The 19,757-nt window shown below is 34.1% G+C and overlaps 1 protein-coding gene across 1 annotated transcript in view; it reads right to left on the bottom strand.

Annotated features, from left to right (window-relative positions):
- The window catches only part of LOC136033690 (ATP-dependent 6-phosphofructokinase-like), a 171,165-nt gene that overhangs the window by 23,789 nt on the left and 127,619 nt on the right, over positions 1 to 19,757 (bottom strand). The window contains exons 10-12 of the mRNA XM_065714537.1: positions 10,461 to 10,607; positions 3,210 to 3,521; positions 2,020 to 2,246 (exon numbers count right to left, since the gene is read on the bottom strand). Of these exons, the coding sequence (XP_065570609.1) occupies positions 2,020 to 2,246; positions 3,210 to 3,521; positions 10,461 to 10,607 (686 nt within the window). The remainder of the gene's footprint in view (positions 1 to 2,019; positions 2,247 to 3,209; positions 3,522 to 10,460; positions 10,608 to 19,757) is intronic.

Genomic DNA, 19,757 nt, shown 5'->3' with positions numbered 1-19,757 from the left:
TTTCACACTAATACAAAAGAAGAAAAAAAACTAAAAAAGGTAAAAACTACAAAAAAAACTAAAAAGAAAAAAAACTAAAAAAGCTAAAAAACTAAAAAAAAAACTAAAAAAAGGTAAAAAACTAAAAATTAAAAAAAACTGAAAAAACTAAAAAAAGGCAAAAACTAAAAAAAAAACTAAAAACTAATAAAAAAACTAAAAAAGCTAAAAAACTAAAAAAACTAAAAAAACTAAAAAAAGGTAAAAAACAAAAAAAAACTAAAAACTAAAAAAGAAAAAACTAAAAAAAAGGAAAAAAACTGAAAAATAAGAGAAAAAGAAAACTAAAAAAATATTAATAAATATAAAAAATATAAATATAAACATAATATAAATTAGCAATCAACAAAGCACCGAGACACAAATGACGACCGGGACACAGGGAGTATAAATGACGACCAGGACATAAGTAAAAAAAAAAACTAAAAAAACTAAAAAAATGGTAAAAACTACAAAAAAACTAAAAACTAATAAAAAAACTAAAAAATCTAAAAATCTAAATAAACTAAAAAAGAAAAAAAAGAAAAAAGGAAAAAAATAAAGGAGAAAAACAAAACTAAAAAACGAATGTATATACAGACCGGGACACCGGGATACAAATGACGACCGGGACACAGGGAATATAAATGACGACCGGGACACAGGGACACAACTACAATGGGGACGCCGGGGGGCACAGGGGGATATAAATGACGACCGGGACACCGGGACACAAGGAATATAAATGACGCCCGGGACACTCAAAGAGAAATCACAGACTGGGAACACCGGGACACAAATGACGACCGGGACACAGGGAATATAAATGACGACCGGGACACAGGGACATAACTACAAAGGGGACGCCGGGGGTGCACAGGGGGATATATAAATGACGATGGCGACTCAGGGAATGGTCGATTAGCAATCACCATCAACAAAGCTCAAGGGCAATCATTAGAATCATGAGGTATAGATCTGAATACGAATTGTTTTCCCATGGACCATTATATGTTGCATGTTCAAGAGTCGGTAAACCTGACAATCTATTTATATGCACAGACAATGGGACAGCAAAGAATGTTGTATATTCGCAAGTTTTACGTAGTTAAATACATATATATATATATATATAATATATATATATATATATATATATTATATATATATATATATATATATATATATATATATATATATATATATATATCTATCTATATTCACAGGTGGGACATAGGGACACAACTACAATGGCGCGTAACTAATATGGCACGTAACGACTTACGCGCGCGGGGGGGGCTTGGGGGGGGCGCGAAGCGCCCCCCACCAACTAGGTGTTGGGGTGGCGCGAAGCGCCACCCCAACAGCTAGTATATATATATATATATATATATATATATAATATATAGCATAATGTATATATATATACATATATATATATGTATATATATATATTATATATATATATATATATATATATATATATATATATAAATATATATATATATATATATATATATATATATATATAATATATATATATATATATATAGATTATATATATATATATATTTATAATATATGATATATAATATATATATAATATACATAATATATATAGTATATATATATATAATATACATAATATATATAATATATATATAATATACATATATAATATATATATATATATATATATATATATATATATATATATATATATACTATATATATATATATATATATATATATATTTATATAGTATACATATAAATGTATACATTATATATATATATATATTTATATATATATATATATATATATATATATATATATATATATATATATATATATATATATATATATATATATATATACATATATATATATATATATATATATATATATATATATATATATATATATATATATATATATACATATAGATTTACAACAGATATTTATTTAAGCTTAGATATTTACAGTAGAATTAAAACTAACCTCAAGACAAGTCCATGTTGAACACCATGATTCATTTTGCTTATCATATGATCTATGTCATGTAGAAGGTCTTTAGCCCCGAAAGTTTCTTCAAAGATGTAGGCTTGGTCTGCACCTCCAGCGAGTCCTGCCATAGTTGCTAAGTAACCACAATAACCACCCATTGTTTCAACAATAAACACACGACGCTTCGTACCTTGAGCGGATTGACGGATTCTGTCGCATATCTTAAAACATTTAAGTTGAATATTCTTATGTATACTAAAGCTCCAGGGATTTCAATATCCCCATAGTGCAAAACTGAATTCACGAATTAATATAAATACAAAAGGCAATTAGTATTTCTGTGAAAAAAAAGCTTAAAAATTTTATTAATAAGGCAGGAAACGTACTAAACATAGCAGGTCAATATTTTCTTCCAGCACATGTCATAGAAAACAAAAATATGAACAAGCACATAGAGAAATAAAAAACAAGGCAAAAATTGTAAAAATTTCCAATCAAAGCAATTTTTTACAGAGTATTTATCGTGAGTACTTAGCAAAAGGAAGTAGAAGGATCTAACTATGTAATATAAAATGAATGCACCAAGAAAAGTTTTTTTAATATCCCAATATTTGAATGCGGCTTCGATGAAATTAAAATTTTAGCTTCAGAAGAGGTCTAGCCCCGGTGGGTTAATTGTGAAATTTGATTCCTAGGTTTTATCCCCCCCACCTTAGATTTTGAACGTATACCTTTCTTTATTGAGATTACCTTTTTTGTATTTCCATGAAAGAAAATTATCCCCATACCACCTCGATTTTAAAACTCCCTTTTGTCCCTATTTCCTAAAGTTTTGTGGATTGTCACTGCTATCTGCATCGATTGTTAAAGTCTGAGAAAAGACTTTACATCTCCTTTGCAATTCATCTTAATTTGAGCGTCTTGATTAACCTCGTTTCAATATAATATAGCACTGGCACTGCAACCACTCAAAAATTGCTGTACATAATATATTTTGCTTCAAGGATAAAGATTTTGTATAAATCGATTTCAATCTAAAATCTGAAGTAATTCATTTTGCATTAACTTATTTTATTCTGAAATCCCGTCTCAAAAGTAACTTAATTAATTTTTGTATATCCAAAGTCTATTGTATCCAAAGTTTTGTATATCAATTAGCTTAATCAATCAATTAAAATGTATACCTCAGTAATTTCATTCAACGCAGTATCTGCTCCAAGTGAAAATTCTGTTCCTGGTACATTATTACTGATTGTAGATGGAATTACCAGCATCGGTATACAAAATTCTTTGTAAGTCTTCTTCTGTTGTGCTAACTGAAGGACTGCATTATAAGCTTCAAAACCACCAATCACTAACAGCCCATTGATTTTGTGTTTATTTATAGTTTCGGCTATCTTCTCATAGTTTCCATCGGGGAGGGTCCGTTTTGTGCCAAGAGATGCACCACCTTGGCCGACCCAACCTGTAACTGATGACCACTGAAGTTCTTTGACCTACAGAAGACAAGAAAACATAACAATGCACCAGCTGTTCTCCTTCTTTTTTTTAAAATTTAGCGCCAACGAATTTTGATAATACAATAGCTTCAAACCAGTAGCTAGAGTAACTACTGTAGCTAGAGTAGCTACTCAAACATACGTCTTCTAAAATACAAGAGACAAACATGTATTTGGACAGAGTCACATATAGATTTGAAATAGGACGGTTAGTTTTTTATACTGTGTGGAAAAGTCTGTTTTACTTAAATCCAACCACTTTTGACTTTTCAGAAGTGGCAGTAGACCTTTAGTTTTCATCGGCTGAGCCCTCATCCAAGTTTTTAAGGCCACACCTTCTATAGACAAACTTATCAGAGAGGGGGGGGGAATGTGACATTTTTCTTTATTTTTCGCCCCAAATTGCGGCACTCGGATTTTATGCCACAATCATCATTCAAGGTAGCTTTTTTTTTTAATGTTTTATCAGTAAATCCTATAAATTATGTCCAGAAAAGTTGAAATTTCTTAAAACTAACCATGAAAGCAAGGGGCAGTCATGACAAAGAAAATCGCTTGTAAATACATATTAGTTATATCAGGTTTCGATTTTGGGCCTTTTTTGCTATTTTTAGTTTTTGATAATTTCTTAGACAAAAAAAAAACAAATTTCTTATTCATTTTCAGCCATTATTCATTTTATTCATTTATCGTTACACAGTTTAAATTGTATGTAGGAGATAGAAAACCTTGAATGGACACTTTAAGCCCCCTTCGAATACCATAGATGATTGGCCATTTAATCATAAAGTGACTGTAGAAACTTCTAGGGGAAGTTTTCATTAGCAGGCACTAGAAGATAACAAGTGGTGAACACCTGAGGCAAATAAGTAGCAAAACTAAGGTCAACACCAAGATGCGACACTGTAATGCGCCAAGACACATTATAGTCAAGCTTGCGAATAGAATCAAATTATGCGCGATTACATTGCCGATTATCCATCCCCTCCCTTGTTTTGGGACACATTATGTTGGAGAGGATAATCCTCCTTAACGTTCAAAATTCAAAAAGACATCTCTTGAAGGAGAGATACACTATTATATGTAAAAGGTGTAGACTTCGAGCTTTTCTGCACTCCCTCCCCTATCTTCCTCCACAAGAAGCTATTTCATGTTTCTGTACCTAAGATAAACTAGAATGACTTACACTGTCCTTTATTAAGCCTTCAATACCATCTTCAACACCGAGGACGATATCACCTCTATAAATACAATTCCTGGTGAAAGAGCGTACGGCAGCATTCATACCACAAGCTGGTGCTCCAACACACATTACTGCCAGAGTATATCCACTCTGCAAAAGTAAATATAATTAAAAAAAAATAAACGTATGTTCACTCTGTTATATATTAAATATATAACTAAGTATACTTAAGTATACTTAAGTATACTAAGTATAACTATACTTTAAGTATACTAAGTATACCTTAAGTATACTAAGTATACTTAAGTATATAACTTAAGTATATTAAATATACTGCAGAGTATATCCACTCTGCAAAAGTAAATATAATTAAAAAAAAAAATAAACGTATGTTCACTACGTTATGTATTAAATAAAAAAAAACATGTTTTTTGAAATGAAAGTAAGAAGCGACATTAAAACTTAAAACGAACAGAAATTACTCCGTATATGAAAGGGGCTTTTCTTCCTCGACACCCCGCTCTTTACGCTAAAGTTTTTTATGGTTTTAAAAAGTAGAGTTGCGAGAAAGAATCAAACTTTAGCGTAAGGAGCAGGGTGTCAAGGACGAAAAGCCCCTTTCATATACGGAGTAATTTCTGTTCGTTTTAAGTTTTAATGTCTCTCCTTAATTTCATTTCAAAAAACCTAGTTTTTTTTAAAATTTAATTTCTGAAAGTTTTTGAATTAATGCATGTCTGATTTTGGCTCTCCGTACATAAATTATTAAAATTAAATTTGCATATTAATTCTTTTTTTGGCTAAATTGCTTTCTCTTAGTTTTGATCAGACGATTTTGAGAAATAAGAGGTGGGGAAGGAGGCCTAGTTGCCCTCCAATTTTTTGGTTACTTAAAAAGGCAACTGGAACTTTTAATTTTTAACGAACGTTTTTATTAGTAAAAAATATACGTAACTTAATAATTAACTTACGTAAAAAACTTTTATATTCTTGTATTTTTGATTATATATATGAGGGGATTTGTCCCCTCGTTAATACCTCGCTCTTCACACTAAATCTTAAGTTTTGTCCCAATTCTTTAAGAATGACCCCTGAATCAGAAGGCCGTATAATAAATAGTTGAAATAACTAAAAATAATTTAGCATAAAGAGCGAAGTATTTATCTCCTTCTAAATACCTCGCTCTTTATGCTAAAGTATTTTTAGAACCCCTCATATGTGTAATAATCTCTGTTCGTTTTAAGTTTTAATGCTTCTCCTTACTTTCAATTGGAAAAACATTTTCATGTTTATATTTTCATTGTTTTTTTTTTAATAGTAATACTAGAAAATCCTGCGCCCTTTTCATTGAATTTCTCTTCCTTCATGAAATATTCCTCCAAGGAAAGAGCCTCCCATATAGCCCCCTCCCCTGAACCCCACACTTAAACAAAAAAATCCTCCCGAAAACGTCGGTACACTTCCCAATAACCATTACTGTATGTAAACATTAGTCAAAGTTAGTAACTTGCAGCCCCTCCCCCAGGGACAGTGGGGGGTAAGTCATCCCCAAAGACATAGTTATTATGGTTTTCGACTATGAGAAACAAATTGGCTATCTCAAAATTTTGATCCGTTGACTTTGGGAAAAAAATGAGCGTTGGAGGGGGCCTAGGTGCCCTCCAATTTTTTCGGTCACTTAAAATGGGCATTAGAACTTTTCATTTCTGTTAGAATGAGTCCTCTTGAAACATTCTAGGACCACTTGGTCGATACGATTACCCCTGGGGAAAAAAAACAAAACAAACAAACAAACAAATAAACACGCACCCGTGATTTGTCTTCTTGCAAAAAATACGAAATCCCACATTTTAGTAGATTGGACCTTGAAATTTTTTCTACAGGGTTCTCTGATACGCTGAATGCGATGGTCTGATCGTTTTCGTTACGATCCTATGACTTTTAGGGGTTGTTTCACCCTATTTTCCAAAACAAGGCAAATTTTCTCAGGCTCGTAACTTTTGATGACAAAGACTAAATTTGATGAAACTTATATATATGAAATCAGCATAGAAATTTGATTCTTTTGATATATCTTTTAGCATCGAAATTCCGTTTTTTAGAGTTTCGTTTACTATTGAGCCGGGTCGCTCCTTACTACAGTTCGTTACCACGAACTGTTTGATTACTCTCACAAGATAAAAAAGATTATACTGTATGAGTAAAGACATGTACAAATGTTAATGAAGGCTAGTTTTTAAAATGATCAGGGCAGCTTTAAAAAAGTAAAAATTATAAAACAAGTTGGCAGAATAAAATGGTGAAATACGAATTTCCAACATTCACCGGTGAATGTCTATATTCACGAATGTCGAACATTCACGGTAACATTCTTCAATCTTATGCAAAGTATGATGGTAAAAATTAAGGTTATGTTAGCTTAGGTTAGATTAGTTTAGGTTAAATTTGGGTATAAGAGTTTAGGTTAAAATTGGTTGTTTGGTTAGATTAGTTTAGGTTAAATTTAGGTTATATCAGAAATAGGTTAAAACCTAACCGAAACTAATTCGTAACTGGCAAAAAAACGTCTTTCGGACATTCACCAATACCGGACCTTCAAGGTAACATAACAAGGTATATAGTATACATAGGTACATATGTATATAGTAATAGAATATTTGCGTTCTGGAGGAACGCAAAGAGAAACTAGATCTACGTTGCATGACCAACTTGAGGTGTTGCGGCAACCTTTGTTCAGCTTTGCTGAGTAAAGGTTGCGAGAGCAACACTTTGGTTTTGTTTCTTCGCTTCGATTAAACGCTGAAGGTGTTAATCTGTAAGGTTAAATATAAAATAAAAACTAGGTACACCAACTCGCAAAAGTTGCAAACCCCTCAATACAACTAGGAAAAGTTGCAAGCCCCTCAACGCTGAAGATGATTGTAACATAACAGCTAATTATTACCTGCAAGTCCCCTACATGTTTTACCACTGGAATCAAATTGGTCTTACCATCAAAAACACCGGAAACAAATAATAGGTACACCAGCTAGCAAAAGTTTTGAGCCCCTCATTGCCGAAGATGATTATGAGCTTACAGCTGACTGTTTCTTAAAACTCCCCTATATGTCTCAAAATTGGTATCGGCTTATTTTTGGTTTCAGTCTGTACCTTACTAATAAAGTTGCCAGCCCCTTTATACTTTCAAACTCGTACTCAAACTCGTATTCATGAAGGAATTTATCTACCAAAAAATGGTGACATACACTTTGATCAGCTCATCAAGAGCTATCCACTGCCGTTGTAAAAAAAAATACCTGTCTTAGTTCAAAAGTTGACTTTTTTGCCGTAGGCCATGTTTCTAATGTCATTACTTAGAAAGGAGCAGAGGATAAACTCTAATATCTTCAGCAATGAGAGAACTTTTAAAGTTTTAGAGGTACATCTGATACCATTTCTGTACCGCAATCCCAAGTACGAAAAACCGAATGATAAATTCAGGTTAAATCACGAACAGAAATGGGTAGAATCACAAGCAAAAACCGTCCTTTTTGGCCTCAGGCAAGAGTTCTGCGAAGCTTTCCAAAATGCAGTCATTTTCATCAATCCGGTCTAATGTCCACACTTTCCGTAAAAGCCGGTGATGTTTGACCTTTACCACTCTATAAGAATAAGCCCAAATCGAGGTGCTAGGACAAAAAAAAAGGCACGACATAACCAAAGAGTTTTTCTGGCAGCACAATTAGGGGATAATGTTTGATGTTATTTATACTAAGGAATTAGAAATAAATACACTATTCGAATTAACATCGAGCATGAATCAGGCAATCAGAAACAAACTAGATAACTTTAAGAAAATTGATTTGCCAATTGATTTCTTGATCGATTGTTTCTTAATGCTTGATTCAATCAAACACAGGAATAAACATACATTTTAACTGAGGTTATATCTCCATATATCCCCCCCCATACACACACAAAACTGTTGATCAATACGTATGAAATTTTCAGGATTTGAGGCCAGGCTCAAGCCTTAATAACAACTTTACCAAAGCCTTTATCAAAAAGAAGCAGACACTAGGCAAAAACTTGAACTTTTCAATTGAAGTTACGACAAGTGTTCCTTTCCAAAGCATAGAATGGTTCTTAAATCTGTTTCGTCAGTGCAAACATTTTACTATTAATGTTCAAACATTTATTAACATATAGTTTCAATTTTTACGGTAGCTGGAAAGCATCTTCGGCAAAATTACTAATAAAGTAAAAGGTAAAACTCACTAGTCAGAAACTTATAGAACGGAAGCAATAAAAGGAGTTATAGAACAAAACGTACAGAACGGAAGCAACAACGGAAGAAACAAAAGGACAAATAAAGTAAAAGGTAAAACTCACTAGTCAGAAATTTATAGAACGGAAGCAATAAAAGGAGCTATAGAACAAAACTTACAGAACGGAAGCAACAACAGAAGCAACAAAAGGACAAATAAAGTAAAAGGTAAAACTCACTAGTCAGAATCCTATAGAATGGAAGCAATAAAAGGAGTTATAGAACAAAACTTACAGAACGGAAGCAACAAAAGGACAAATAAAGTAAAAGGTAAAACTCACTAGTCAGAAACTTATAGAGCGGAGGCAATAAAAGGAGTTATAGAACAAAACTTACAGAACGGAAGCAACAACAGAAGCAACAAAAGGACAAATAAAGTAAAAGGTAAAACTCACTTTTCAGAAACTTATAGAATGGAAGCAATAAAAGGACTAAGAAGACGACAAATTTAGCTTTTATTTTGTGGTTTGAAACAAGACTTAACACCCAACACCTTAGCAAAAAATTGGGAGGATTGGAATTGACTAATATTCTTTACTGGCATTAGACCCTCTTGATTCCCTACCTGATCCCTCCCTAAATGTCAAACCTACATATAGATACGGTAAATAGTTCCAAAAGTAGGCATTTACAAGCAGTGGCAACAATTAAGCATTAAACCAAAAAATATTACTTAGGATTATTAAGAAAAGAAGGTCCAAATAATTTTACACCTAGACTATCAAACTAATGGCGGTCAAGTAAAAAGCGGAGCAAGATTTGAACCTGTGCCTTCTCCCAAAACTGTCACGATTTCAAGAATTTTTTTGCGATGTCTTGAATTCTTAATATTATACACACTTTGTATTCTCCTCAAACTTGTCTTTTTGCTATTTTTAGTTTTTGATAATTTTTTAGACAAAAAAAAAATTTCTTATTCATTTTCAGCCATTATTCATTTTATTCATTTATCGTTACACAGTTTAAATTGTATGTAGGAGATAGAAAACCTTGAATGGACACTTTAAGCCCCCTTCGAATACCATAGATGATTGGCCATTTAATCATAAAGTGACTGTAGAAACTTCTAGGGGAAGTTTTCATTAGCAGGCACTAGAAGATAACAAGTGGTGAACACCTGAGGCAAATAAGTAGCAAAACTAAGGTCAACACCAAGATGCGACACTGTAATGCGCCAAGACACATTATAGTCAAGCTTGCGAATAGAATCAAATTATGCACGATTACAGTGCCAATTATCCATCCCCTCCCTTGTTTTGGGACACATTATGTTGGAGAGGATAATCCTCCTTAACGTTCAAAATTCAAAAAGACATCTCTTGAAGGAGAGATACACTATTATATGTAAAAGGTGTAGACTTCGAGCTTTTCTGCACTCCCTCCCCTATCTTCCTCCACAAGAAGCTATTTCATGTTTCTGTACCTAAGATAAACTAGAATGACTTACACTGTCCTTTATTAAGCCTTCAATACCATCTTCAACACCGAGGACGATATCACCTCTATAAATACAATTCCTGGTGAAAGAGCGTACGGCAGCATTCATACCACAAGCTGGTGCTCCAACACACATTACTGCCAGAGTATATCCACTCTGCAAAAGTAAATATAATAAAAAAAAAATAAACGTATGTTCACTCTGTTATATATTAAATATATAACTAAGTATACTTAAGTATACTTAAGTATACTAAGTATAACTATACTTTAAGTATACTAAGTATACCTTAAGTATACTAAGTATACTTAAGTATATAACTTAAGTATATTAAATATACTGCAGAGTATATCCACTCTGCAAAAGTAAATATAATTAAAAAAAAAATAAACGTATGTTCACTACGTTATGTATTAAATAAAAAAAACATGTTTTTTGAAATGAAAGTAAGAAGCGACATTAAAACTTAAAACGAACAGAAATTACTCCGTATATGAAAGGGACTTTTCTTCCTCGACGCCCCGCTCTTTACGCTAAAGTTTTTTATGGTTTTAAAAAGTAGAGTTGCGAGAAAGAATCAAACTTTAGCGTAAGGAGCAGGGTGTCAAGGACGAAAAGCCCCTTTCATATACGGAGTAATTTCTGTTCGTTTTAAGTTTTAATGTCTCTCCTTAATTTCATTTCAAAAAACCTAGTTTTTTTTAAAATTTAATTTCTGAAAGTTTTTGAATTAATGCATGTCTGATTTTGGCTCTCCGTACATAAATTATTAAAATTAAATTTGCATATTAATTCTTTTTTTGGCTAAATTGCTTTCTCTTAGTTTTGATCAGACGATTTTGAGAAATAAGAGGTGGGGAAGGAGGCCTAGTTGCCCTCCAATTTTTTGGTTACTTAAAAAGGCAACTGGAACTTTTAATTTTTAACGAACGTTTTTATTAGTAAAAAATATACGTAACTTAATAATTAACTTACGTAAAAAACTTTTATATTCTTGTATTTTTGATTATATATATGAGGGGATTTGTCCCCTCGTTAATACCTCGCTCTTCACACTAAATCTTAAGTTTTGTCCCAATTCTTTAAGAATGACCCCTGAATCAGAAAGGCCGTATAATAAATAGTTGAAATAACTAAAAATAATTTAGCATAAAGAGCGAAGTATTTATCTCCTTCTAAATACCTCGCTCTTTATGCTAAAGTATTTTTAGAACCCCTCATATGTGTAATAATCTCTGTTCGTTTTAAGTTTTAATGCTTCTCCTTACTTTCAATTGGAAAAACATTTTCATGTTTATATTTTCATTGTTTTTTTTTTAATAGTAATACTAGAAAATCCTGCGCCCTTTTCATTGAATTTCTCTTCCTTCATGAAATATTCCTCCAAGGAAAGAGCCTCCCATATAGCCCCCTCCCCTGAACCCCACACTTAAACAAAAAAATCCTCCCGAAAACGTCGGTACACTTCCCAATAACCATTACTGTATGTAAACATTAGTCAAAGTTAGTAACTTGCAGCCCCTCCCCCAGGGACAGTGGGGGGTAAGTCATCCCCAAAGACATAGTTATTATGGTTTTCGACTATGAGAAACAAATTGGCTATCTCAAAATTTTGATCCGTTGACTTTGGGAAAAAAATGAGCGTTGGAGGGGGCCTAGGTGCCCTCCAATTTTTTCGGTCACTTAAAATGGGCATTAGAACTTTTCATTTCTGTTAGAATGAGTCCTCTTGAAACATTCTAGGACCACTTGGTCGATACGATTACCCCTGGGGAAAAAAAACAAAACAAACAAACAAACAAATAAACACGCACCCGTGATTTGTCTTCTTGCAAAAAATACGAAATCCCACATTTTAGTAGATTGGACCTTGAAATTTTTTCTACAGGGTTCTCTGATACGCTGAATGCGATGGTCTGATCGTTTTCGTTACGATCCTATGACTTTTAGGGGTTGTTTCACCCTATTTTCCAAAACAAGGCAAATTTTCTCAGGCTCGTAACTTTTGATGACAAAGACTAAATTTGATGAAACTTATATATATGAAATCAGCATAGAAATTTGATTCTTTTGATATATCTTTTAGCATCGAAATTCCGTTTTTTTGAGTTTCGTTTACTATTGAGCCGGGTCGCTCCTTACTACAGTTCGTTACCACGAACTGTTTGATTACTCTCACAAGATAAAAAAGATTATACTGTATGAGTAAAGACATGTACAAATGTTAATGAAGGCTAGTTTTTAAAATGATCAGGGCAGCTTTAAAAAAGTAAAAATTATAAAACAAGTTGGCAGAATAAAATGGTGAAATACGAATTTCCAACATTCACCGGTGAATGTCTATATTCACGAATGTCGAACATTCACGGTAACATTCTTCAATCTTATGCAAAGTATGATGGTAAAAATTAAGGTTATGTTAGCTTAGGTTAGATTAGTTTAGGTTAAATTTGGGTATAAGAGTTTAGGTTAAAATTGGTTGTTTGGTTAGATTAGTTTAGGTTAAATTTAGGTTATATCAGAAATAGGTTAAAACCTAACCGAAACTAATTCGTAACTGGCAAAAAAACGTCTTTCGGACATTCACCAATACCGGACCTTCAAGGTAACATAACAAGGTATATAGTATACATAGGTACATATGTATATAGTAATAGAATATTTGCGTTCTGGAGGAACGCAAAGAGAAACTAGATCTACGTTGCATGACCAACTTGAGGTGTTGCGGCAACCTTTGTTCAGCTTTGCTGAGTAAAGGTTGCGAGAGCAACACTTTGGTTTTGTTTCTTCGCTTCGATTAAACGCTGAAGGTGTTAATCTGTAAGGTTAAATATAAAATAAAAACTAGGTACACCAACTCGCAAAAGTTGCAAACCCCTCAATACAACTAGGAAAAGTTGCAAGCCCCTCAACGCTGAAGATGATTGTAACATAACAGCTAATTATTACCTGCAAGTCCCCTACATGTTTTACCACTGGAATCAAATTAGTCTTACCATCAAAAACACCGGAAACAAATAATAGGTACACCAGCTAGCAAAAGTTTTGAGCCCCTCATTGCCGAAGATGATTATGAGCTTACAGCTGACTGTTTCTTAAAACTCCCCTATATGTCTCAAAATTGGTATCGGCTTATTTTTGGTTTCAGTCTGTACCTTACTAATAAAGTTGCCAGCCCCTTTATACTTTCAAACTCGTACTCAAACTCGTATTCATGAAGGAATTTATCTACCAAAAAATGGTGACATACACTTTGATCAGCTCATCAAGAGCTATCCACTGCCGTTGTAAAAAAAAATACCTGTCTTAGTTCAAAAGTTGACTTTTTTGCCGTAGGCCATGTTTCTAATGTCATTACTTAGAAAGGAGCAGAGGATAAACTCTAATTTCTTCAGCAATGAGAGAACTTTTAAAGTTTTAGAGGTACATCTGATACCATTTCTGTACCGCAATCCCAAGTACGAAAAACCGAATGATAAATTCAGGTTAAATCACGAACAGAAATGGGTAGAATCACAAGCAAAAACCGTCCTTTTTGGCCTCAGGCAAGAGTTCTGCGAAGCTTTCCAAAATGCAGTCATTTTCATCAATCCGGTCTAATGTCCACACTTTCCGTAAAAGCCGGTGATGTTTGACCTTTACCACTCTATAAGAATAAGCCAAAATCGAGGTGCTAGGACAAAAAAAACGGCACGACATAACCAAAGAGTTTTTCTGGCAGCACAATTAGGGGATAATGTTTGATGTTATTTATACTAAGGAATTAGAAATAAATACACTATTCGAATTAACATCGAGCATGAATCAGGCAATCAGAAACAAACTAGATAACTTTAAGAAAATTGATTTGCCAATTGATTTCTTGATCGATTGTTTCTTAATGCTTGATTCAATCAAACACAGGAATAAACATACATTTTAACTGAGGTTATATCTCCATATATCCCCCCCCCATACACACACAAAACTGTTGATCAATACGTATGAAATTTTCAGGATTTGAGGCCAGGCTCAAGCCTTAATAACAACTTTACCAAAGCCTTTATCAAAAAGAAGCAGACACTAGGCAAAAACTTGAACTTTTCAATTGAAGTTACGACAAGTGTTCCTTTCCAAAGCATAGAATGGTTCTTAAATCTGTTTCGTCAGTGCAAACATTTTACTATTAATGTTCAAACATTTATTAACATATAGTTTCAATTTTTACGGTAGCTGGAAAGCATCTTCGGCAAAATTACTAATAAAGTAAAAGGTAAAACTCACTAGTCAGAAACTTATAGAACGGAAGCAATAAAAGGAGTTATAGAACAAAACGTACAGAACGGAAGCAACAACGGAAGAAACAAAAGGACAAATAAAGTAAAAGGTAAAACTCACTAGTCAGAAATTTATAGAACGGAAGCAATAAAAGGAGCTATAGAACAAAACTTACAGAACGGAAGCAACAACAGAAGCAACAAAAGGACAAATAAAGTAAAAGGTAAAACTCACTAGTCAGAATCCTATAGAATGGAAGCAATAAAAGGAGTTATAGAACAAAACTTACAGAACGGAAGCAACAAAAGGACAAATAAAGTAAAAGGTAAAACTCACTAGTCAGAAACTTATAGAGCGGAGGCAATAAAACGAGTTATAGAACAAAACTTACAGAACGGAAGCAACAACAGAAGCAACAAAAGGACAAATAAAGTAAAAGGTAAAACTCACTTTTCAGAAACTTATAGAATGGAAGCAATAAAAGGACTAAGAAGACGACAAATTTAGCTTTTATTTTGTGGTTTGAAACAAGACTTAACACCCAACACCTTAGCAAAAAATTGGGAGGATTGGAATTGACTAATATTCTTTACTGGCATTAGACCCTCTTGATTCCCTACCTGATCCCTCCCTAAATGTCAAACCTACATATAGATACGGTAAATAGTTCCAAAAGTAGGCATTTACAAGCAGTGGCAACAATTAAGCATTAAACCAAAAAATATTACTTAGGATTATTAAGAAAAGAAGGTCCAAATAATTTTACACCTAGACTATCAAACTAATGGCGGTCAAGTAAAAAGCGGAGCAAAATTTGAACCTGTGCCTTCTCCCAAAACTGTCACGATTTCAAGAATTTTTTTGCGAAATTTTGAATTCTTAATATTATACACACTTTGTATTCTCCTCAATCTTGTCCCCCCCCCCTAAAAAACAAAACAAACAAACAAAAGCAAAAAATATTACAGGATGTCTATTTCCTTGGCACTAAGCCATCCGCCCGAACCTTATGCATTCAGTTTCCTGGAACGATTAAAATGTAAGTAAAACACGAAACTCTTCAGGAATAGGCTATAGAAGGTGTTTCCACAGTCCCCTCCCTCAAACACTTTTAAGTGGCAAGTGATGAAGTTATTTTGCTTATTTTTATGTATATAGGTTACTACTGTTGCAATGAGTTACTCTGTTTACTTCAATTATTATACGAATTATGTTGAAAAGCAGTTCACACGAAGGACAACCTATATACTTAAAGAAAACAGACATAGCTGTCACATAACAATGAGGCGGAAGAGACTGATAGGGTGAGATTAAATAAAAAAAAAAGTTTTTTTTTAACTGAAAGTAAGGAGCGAGATTAAAACTTAAAACGAACAGAAATTACTCTGTACATTAAAGGGGCTGTTCCCTCCTCAACTTCCCGCTCTGTACGATAAAGTTTGACACTTCCTCTCAACTCTACTTTTTAAAACAGTAAAGAAATGTTAGCGTAAAGAGTGGGGCGTTGAGGAGGGAACAGTCCCTTTAATATACGGAGTAATTTCTGTTCGTTTTAAATTTTAATCTCGCTCCTTAACTTCCGTTAAAAAAGAATTGTTTTTTCCTTTTTATTTCTGAGCTTTTTTTGAAATAATGTGTGTTTTGATTTTGGCTCTCCGCACATGAATAATTAAAACAAAATTTGCATATCAATTTGTTTTTATGGCTAAATGGCTTTCTAATAATTTTGATCGGCCGATTTTGAGAAAAAAGAAGCATGGGAGTAGGCCTAGTTACCCTCCAATTTTTCAGTTATTTAAAAAGGCAACTCGAACTCTTAATTTTTTACGAACGTTTTTATAAGTAAAAATTTACGTAACTTACAAATCAACTTTTGTAACGAACTTCTATATTGGTAAGTTTTTATTATGTATATAAGGGGGTTCACCCACTCGTCAATACCTTGCTCTTTACATTAAAGTTTAAATTTTGTCCCAATTCCTTAAGAATGACCCCTGAATCACAAAGTAATGAGTTGAAATTAATAAAACTACTTTAACGTAAAGAGCGAGCTAGTAGGAGGAGGTGAACTCCACATATGCGTAATAATTTATGTTCGCTTTAAATTTGAATGCTGCTCTTTACCTTCAGTTGAAAAAACTTTTTCATATTTATTTTTTTATTGTTCTTTAAAAAGTGCTAAGAAATCCTCTGCTCCCTTCACAGAAATTTTCTTTCTCCATGACGAATTCTTCCATGAGAAGTTCCCCCCGCATAACCCCACCCCTCAACTCCTCCCCCAACCAAAAAATCCCCATAAAGCGTCTGTACACTTCCCAATAACCATTACTATGTCAAAGTTTGTAACTTGCAGCCTCTCCCACGGGAACTGCGGGGGAGTAAAGCGCCACCAAAAACATATTTCTTAAGTTTTTGACTATGTTGAATAAAATGGCTATCTCAGAATTTTGATTCAGTGACTTTAGGAAAAAATAGCGTGGGAGGGGGCCTAAATGCCCTCCAATTTTTTGGAGACAAGTGTAACAGTTTTGAGTAAAGCCAATTGAAGTATTTAAGAGGAAGATCAGAAACTACTTGGGTCTAATATACGGTACATGCCAACAGGGAAGGAGTTCCTAAGCCCTTAAATCCCATGATTTTTTATATTTTTGTCTCAATTTACATATGATTGGCCAATTGTCCTTTCAAAAATTTCCCCCCCCCCCTCCCTAAAGAAAACCATGATTATATGACGGAAGAGAGAAGGGTTCTATCTATAATTAATCTTAGAAGGAACTCATTATTCTTCCTTAACCTCTATTCCTAAGAACGTAAATGACTGTTTATAAAGTACTGTACTCATCTCAAGGCCGTGACCAGGGTGTGGGGGTGGGGGGATTTAAAGAGTTTTATCATTTAGGACTAAGCTGATTTGCAGATTCGTAAAAAGTAAGAAAAACCAAAATAAGGATTAGATAACGATGAAGAAAGTTGCAACAGAACACTAACTGTATCTATCTTATATCCGAGTAGTTCGTTTTTATGGCACTTGATATAGTGACATATAGCAATCGCCAATTCTGTCGGTCTGTCTGTCTGTCGGTCCCGGTTTTGCTACTTTAGCCACTTCCAGGTAAGCTAGGACGATGAAATTTGGCAAGCGTATCAGACCAGATTAACTTAGAAATAGTCGTTTTCCCGATTTGACCATCTGGGGGGAAGTGGGGGGCCGGTTAATTCGCAAAAAATAGAAAAAAAGAAGTATTTTTAACTTATGAGCGGGTGATTGGATCTTAATGAAATTTGATGTTTGGAATGATATTGTGTCTCAGAGCTTTTATTTTAACCCGACCGGATCTGATGACATTGGGGGGAGTTGGAGGCGGGAAACCTAAAGTCCCGGTTTTGCTACTTTAGGCACTTCCAGGTAAGCTAGGACGATGAAATTTGGCAAGCGTATCAGAGACCGGACCAAATTAAATTAGAAATAGTCGTTTTCCCGATTTGACCATCTGGGGGAGGGAGTGGGGGGCCGGTTAATTCGAAAAAAATTGAAAAAATGATGTATTTTTAACTTATGAGCGGGTGATTGGATCTTAATGAAATTTGATGTTCGGAATGATAATGTGTCTCAGAGCTCTTATTTTAAATCCCGACCGGATCTGATGATATTGGGGGGAATTGGAGGGGGGAGGAAACCTAAAATCTTAGAAAACACTTAGAGTGGAGGGATCGGGATGAAACTTGATGGGAACAATAAGCGCAAGTCCCAGATACATGATTGACATAATCGGAACTGATTTGTTCTCTTTGGGGTAGTTGGGGAGGGGGGGGGGGGGGGTAATTCTTAAAAATTAGAAAAAATGAGGTATTTTCAACTTACGAACGGGTGATCAGATCTCAATGAAATTTGATGTTTAGAAGGATATCATGTCTTAGAGCTCTTATTTTTAAATCCCGACCGAATCTGGTGACGGGGGCGGGGAGTTGGGAGGGGGAAACCTAAAACTTGGAAAACACTTAGAGTGGAGGGATCGGGATGAAACATGGTGGGAAAAATAAACACAAGTTCTAGATAGATGATTAACATAAACGGAACGGATCCGCTCTCTTCGGGGTAGTTGGGGGGGTATTTCTGAAAAATTAAAAAAAATGAGGCATTTTAAACTTACGAACGGGTGATCGGATCTCAATGAAATTTGATATTTAGAAGGATATCGTGACTCAGAGCTTTTATTTCAAACCCGATCGGATCTGGTGACATTGGGGGGGGGAGTTGGGAGGGCGAAACCTAAAACATGGAAAACACTTAGAGTGGAGGGATCGGGATGAAACTTGGTGGAAAAAAAACACGAGTCCTAGATACATGATTGATATAACCAGAACGGATCCGCTCTCTTTGGGGTAGTTGGGGGGGGGGGGGGGTTAATTCTGAAAAATTAAAAAAAATGAGGTATTTTTAACTTACGAACGGGTGATTGGATCTCCATGAAATTTGATATTTAGAAGGATATCATGTCTCAAAGCTCTTATTTTAAATCCTGACCGGATCTGGTGACATTGGAGGAAGTTTGGGGTGGGGAAACCTAAAATGATGGAAAACGCTTAGATTGGAGGGATTGGGATGAAACTTGGTTGGAAAAATAAGCAGAAGTCTTGCATATGTGATTTACATAATTGGAACGGATCCGCTCAATTGGGGGGGGGGGGGTAATTCTGAAAAATAAGAAAAAATTACGTATTTTTAACTTACGGAGGAGTGATCGGATCTTCATGAAACTTCATATTTAGAAGGAACTCGTAACCCAGATATCTTATTTTAAATCTCAACCGGATCAAGCGTAATTGGGGGGGGGCAGTTGAGGGGACCGGAAATCTTAGAAAATACTTAAAGCGGTGAGATCAGGATGAAACTGGATGGGAAGAATAGAAACCTGTCTAAGATACTTGACTGACATAACTGGACCGAATCTGTTCTCTTTGATGGAATTGGGGGGGGGGGGTAATTTTGAAAATTGAGGTATTTGTAACTTACGAAAGGGTGACCAGATCTTAATGAAATTTGATATT

Source organism: Artemia franciscana, chromosome 12, assembly GCF_032884065.1.
Source record: "Artemia franciscana chromosome 12, ASM3288406v1, whole genome shotgun sequence".
In the NCBI taxonomy this organism is placed as follows: Eukaryota; Metazoa; Arthropoda; class Branchiopoda; order Anostraca; family Artemiidae; genus Artemia; species Artemia franciscana.
The sequence above is the reverse complement of the archived record's forward strand: the minus strand, read 5'-3'. Positions and strand labels throughout refer to the sequence as shown.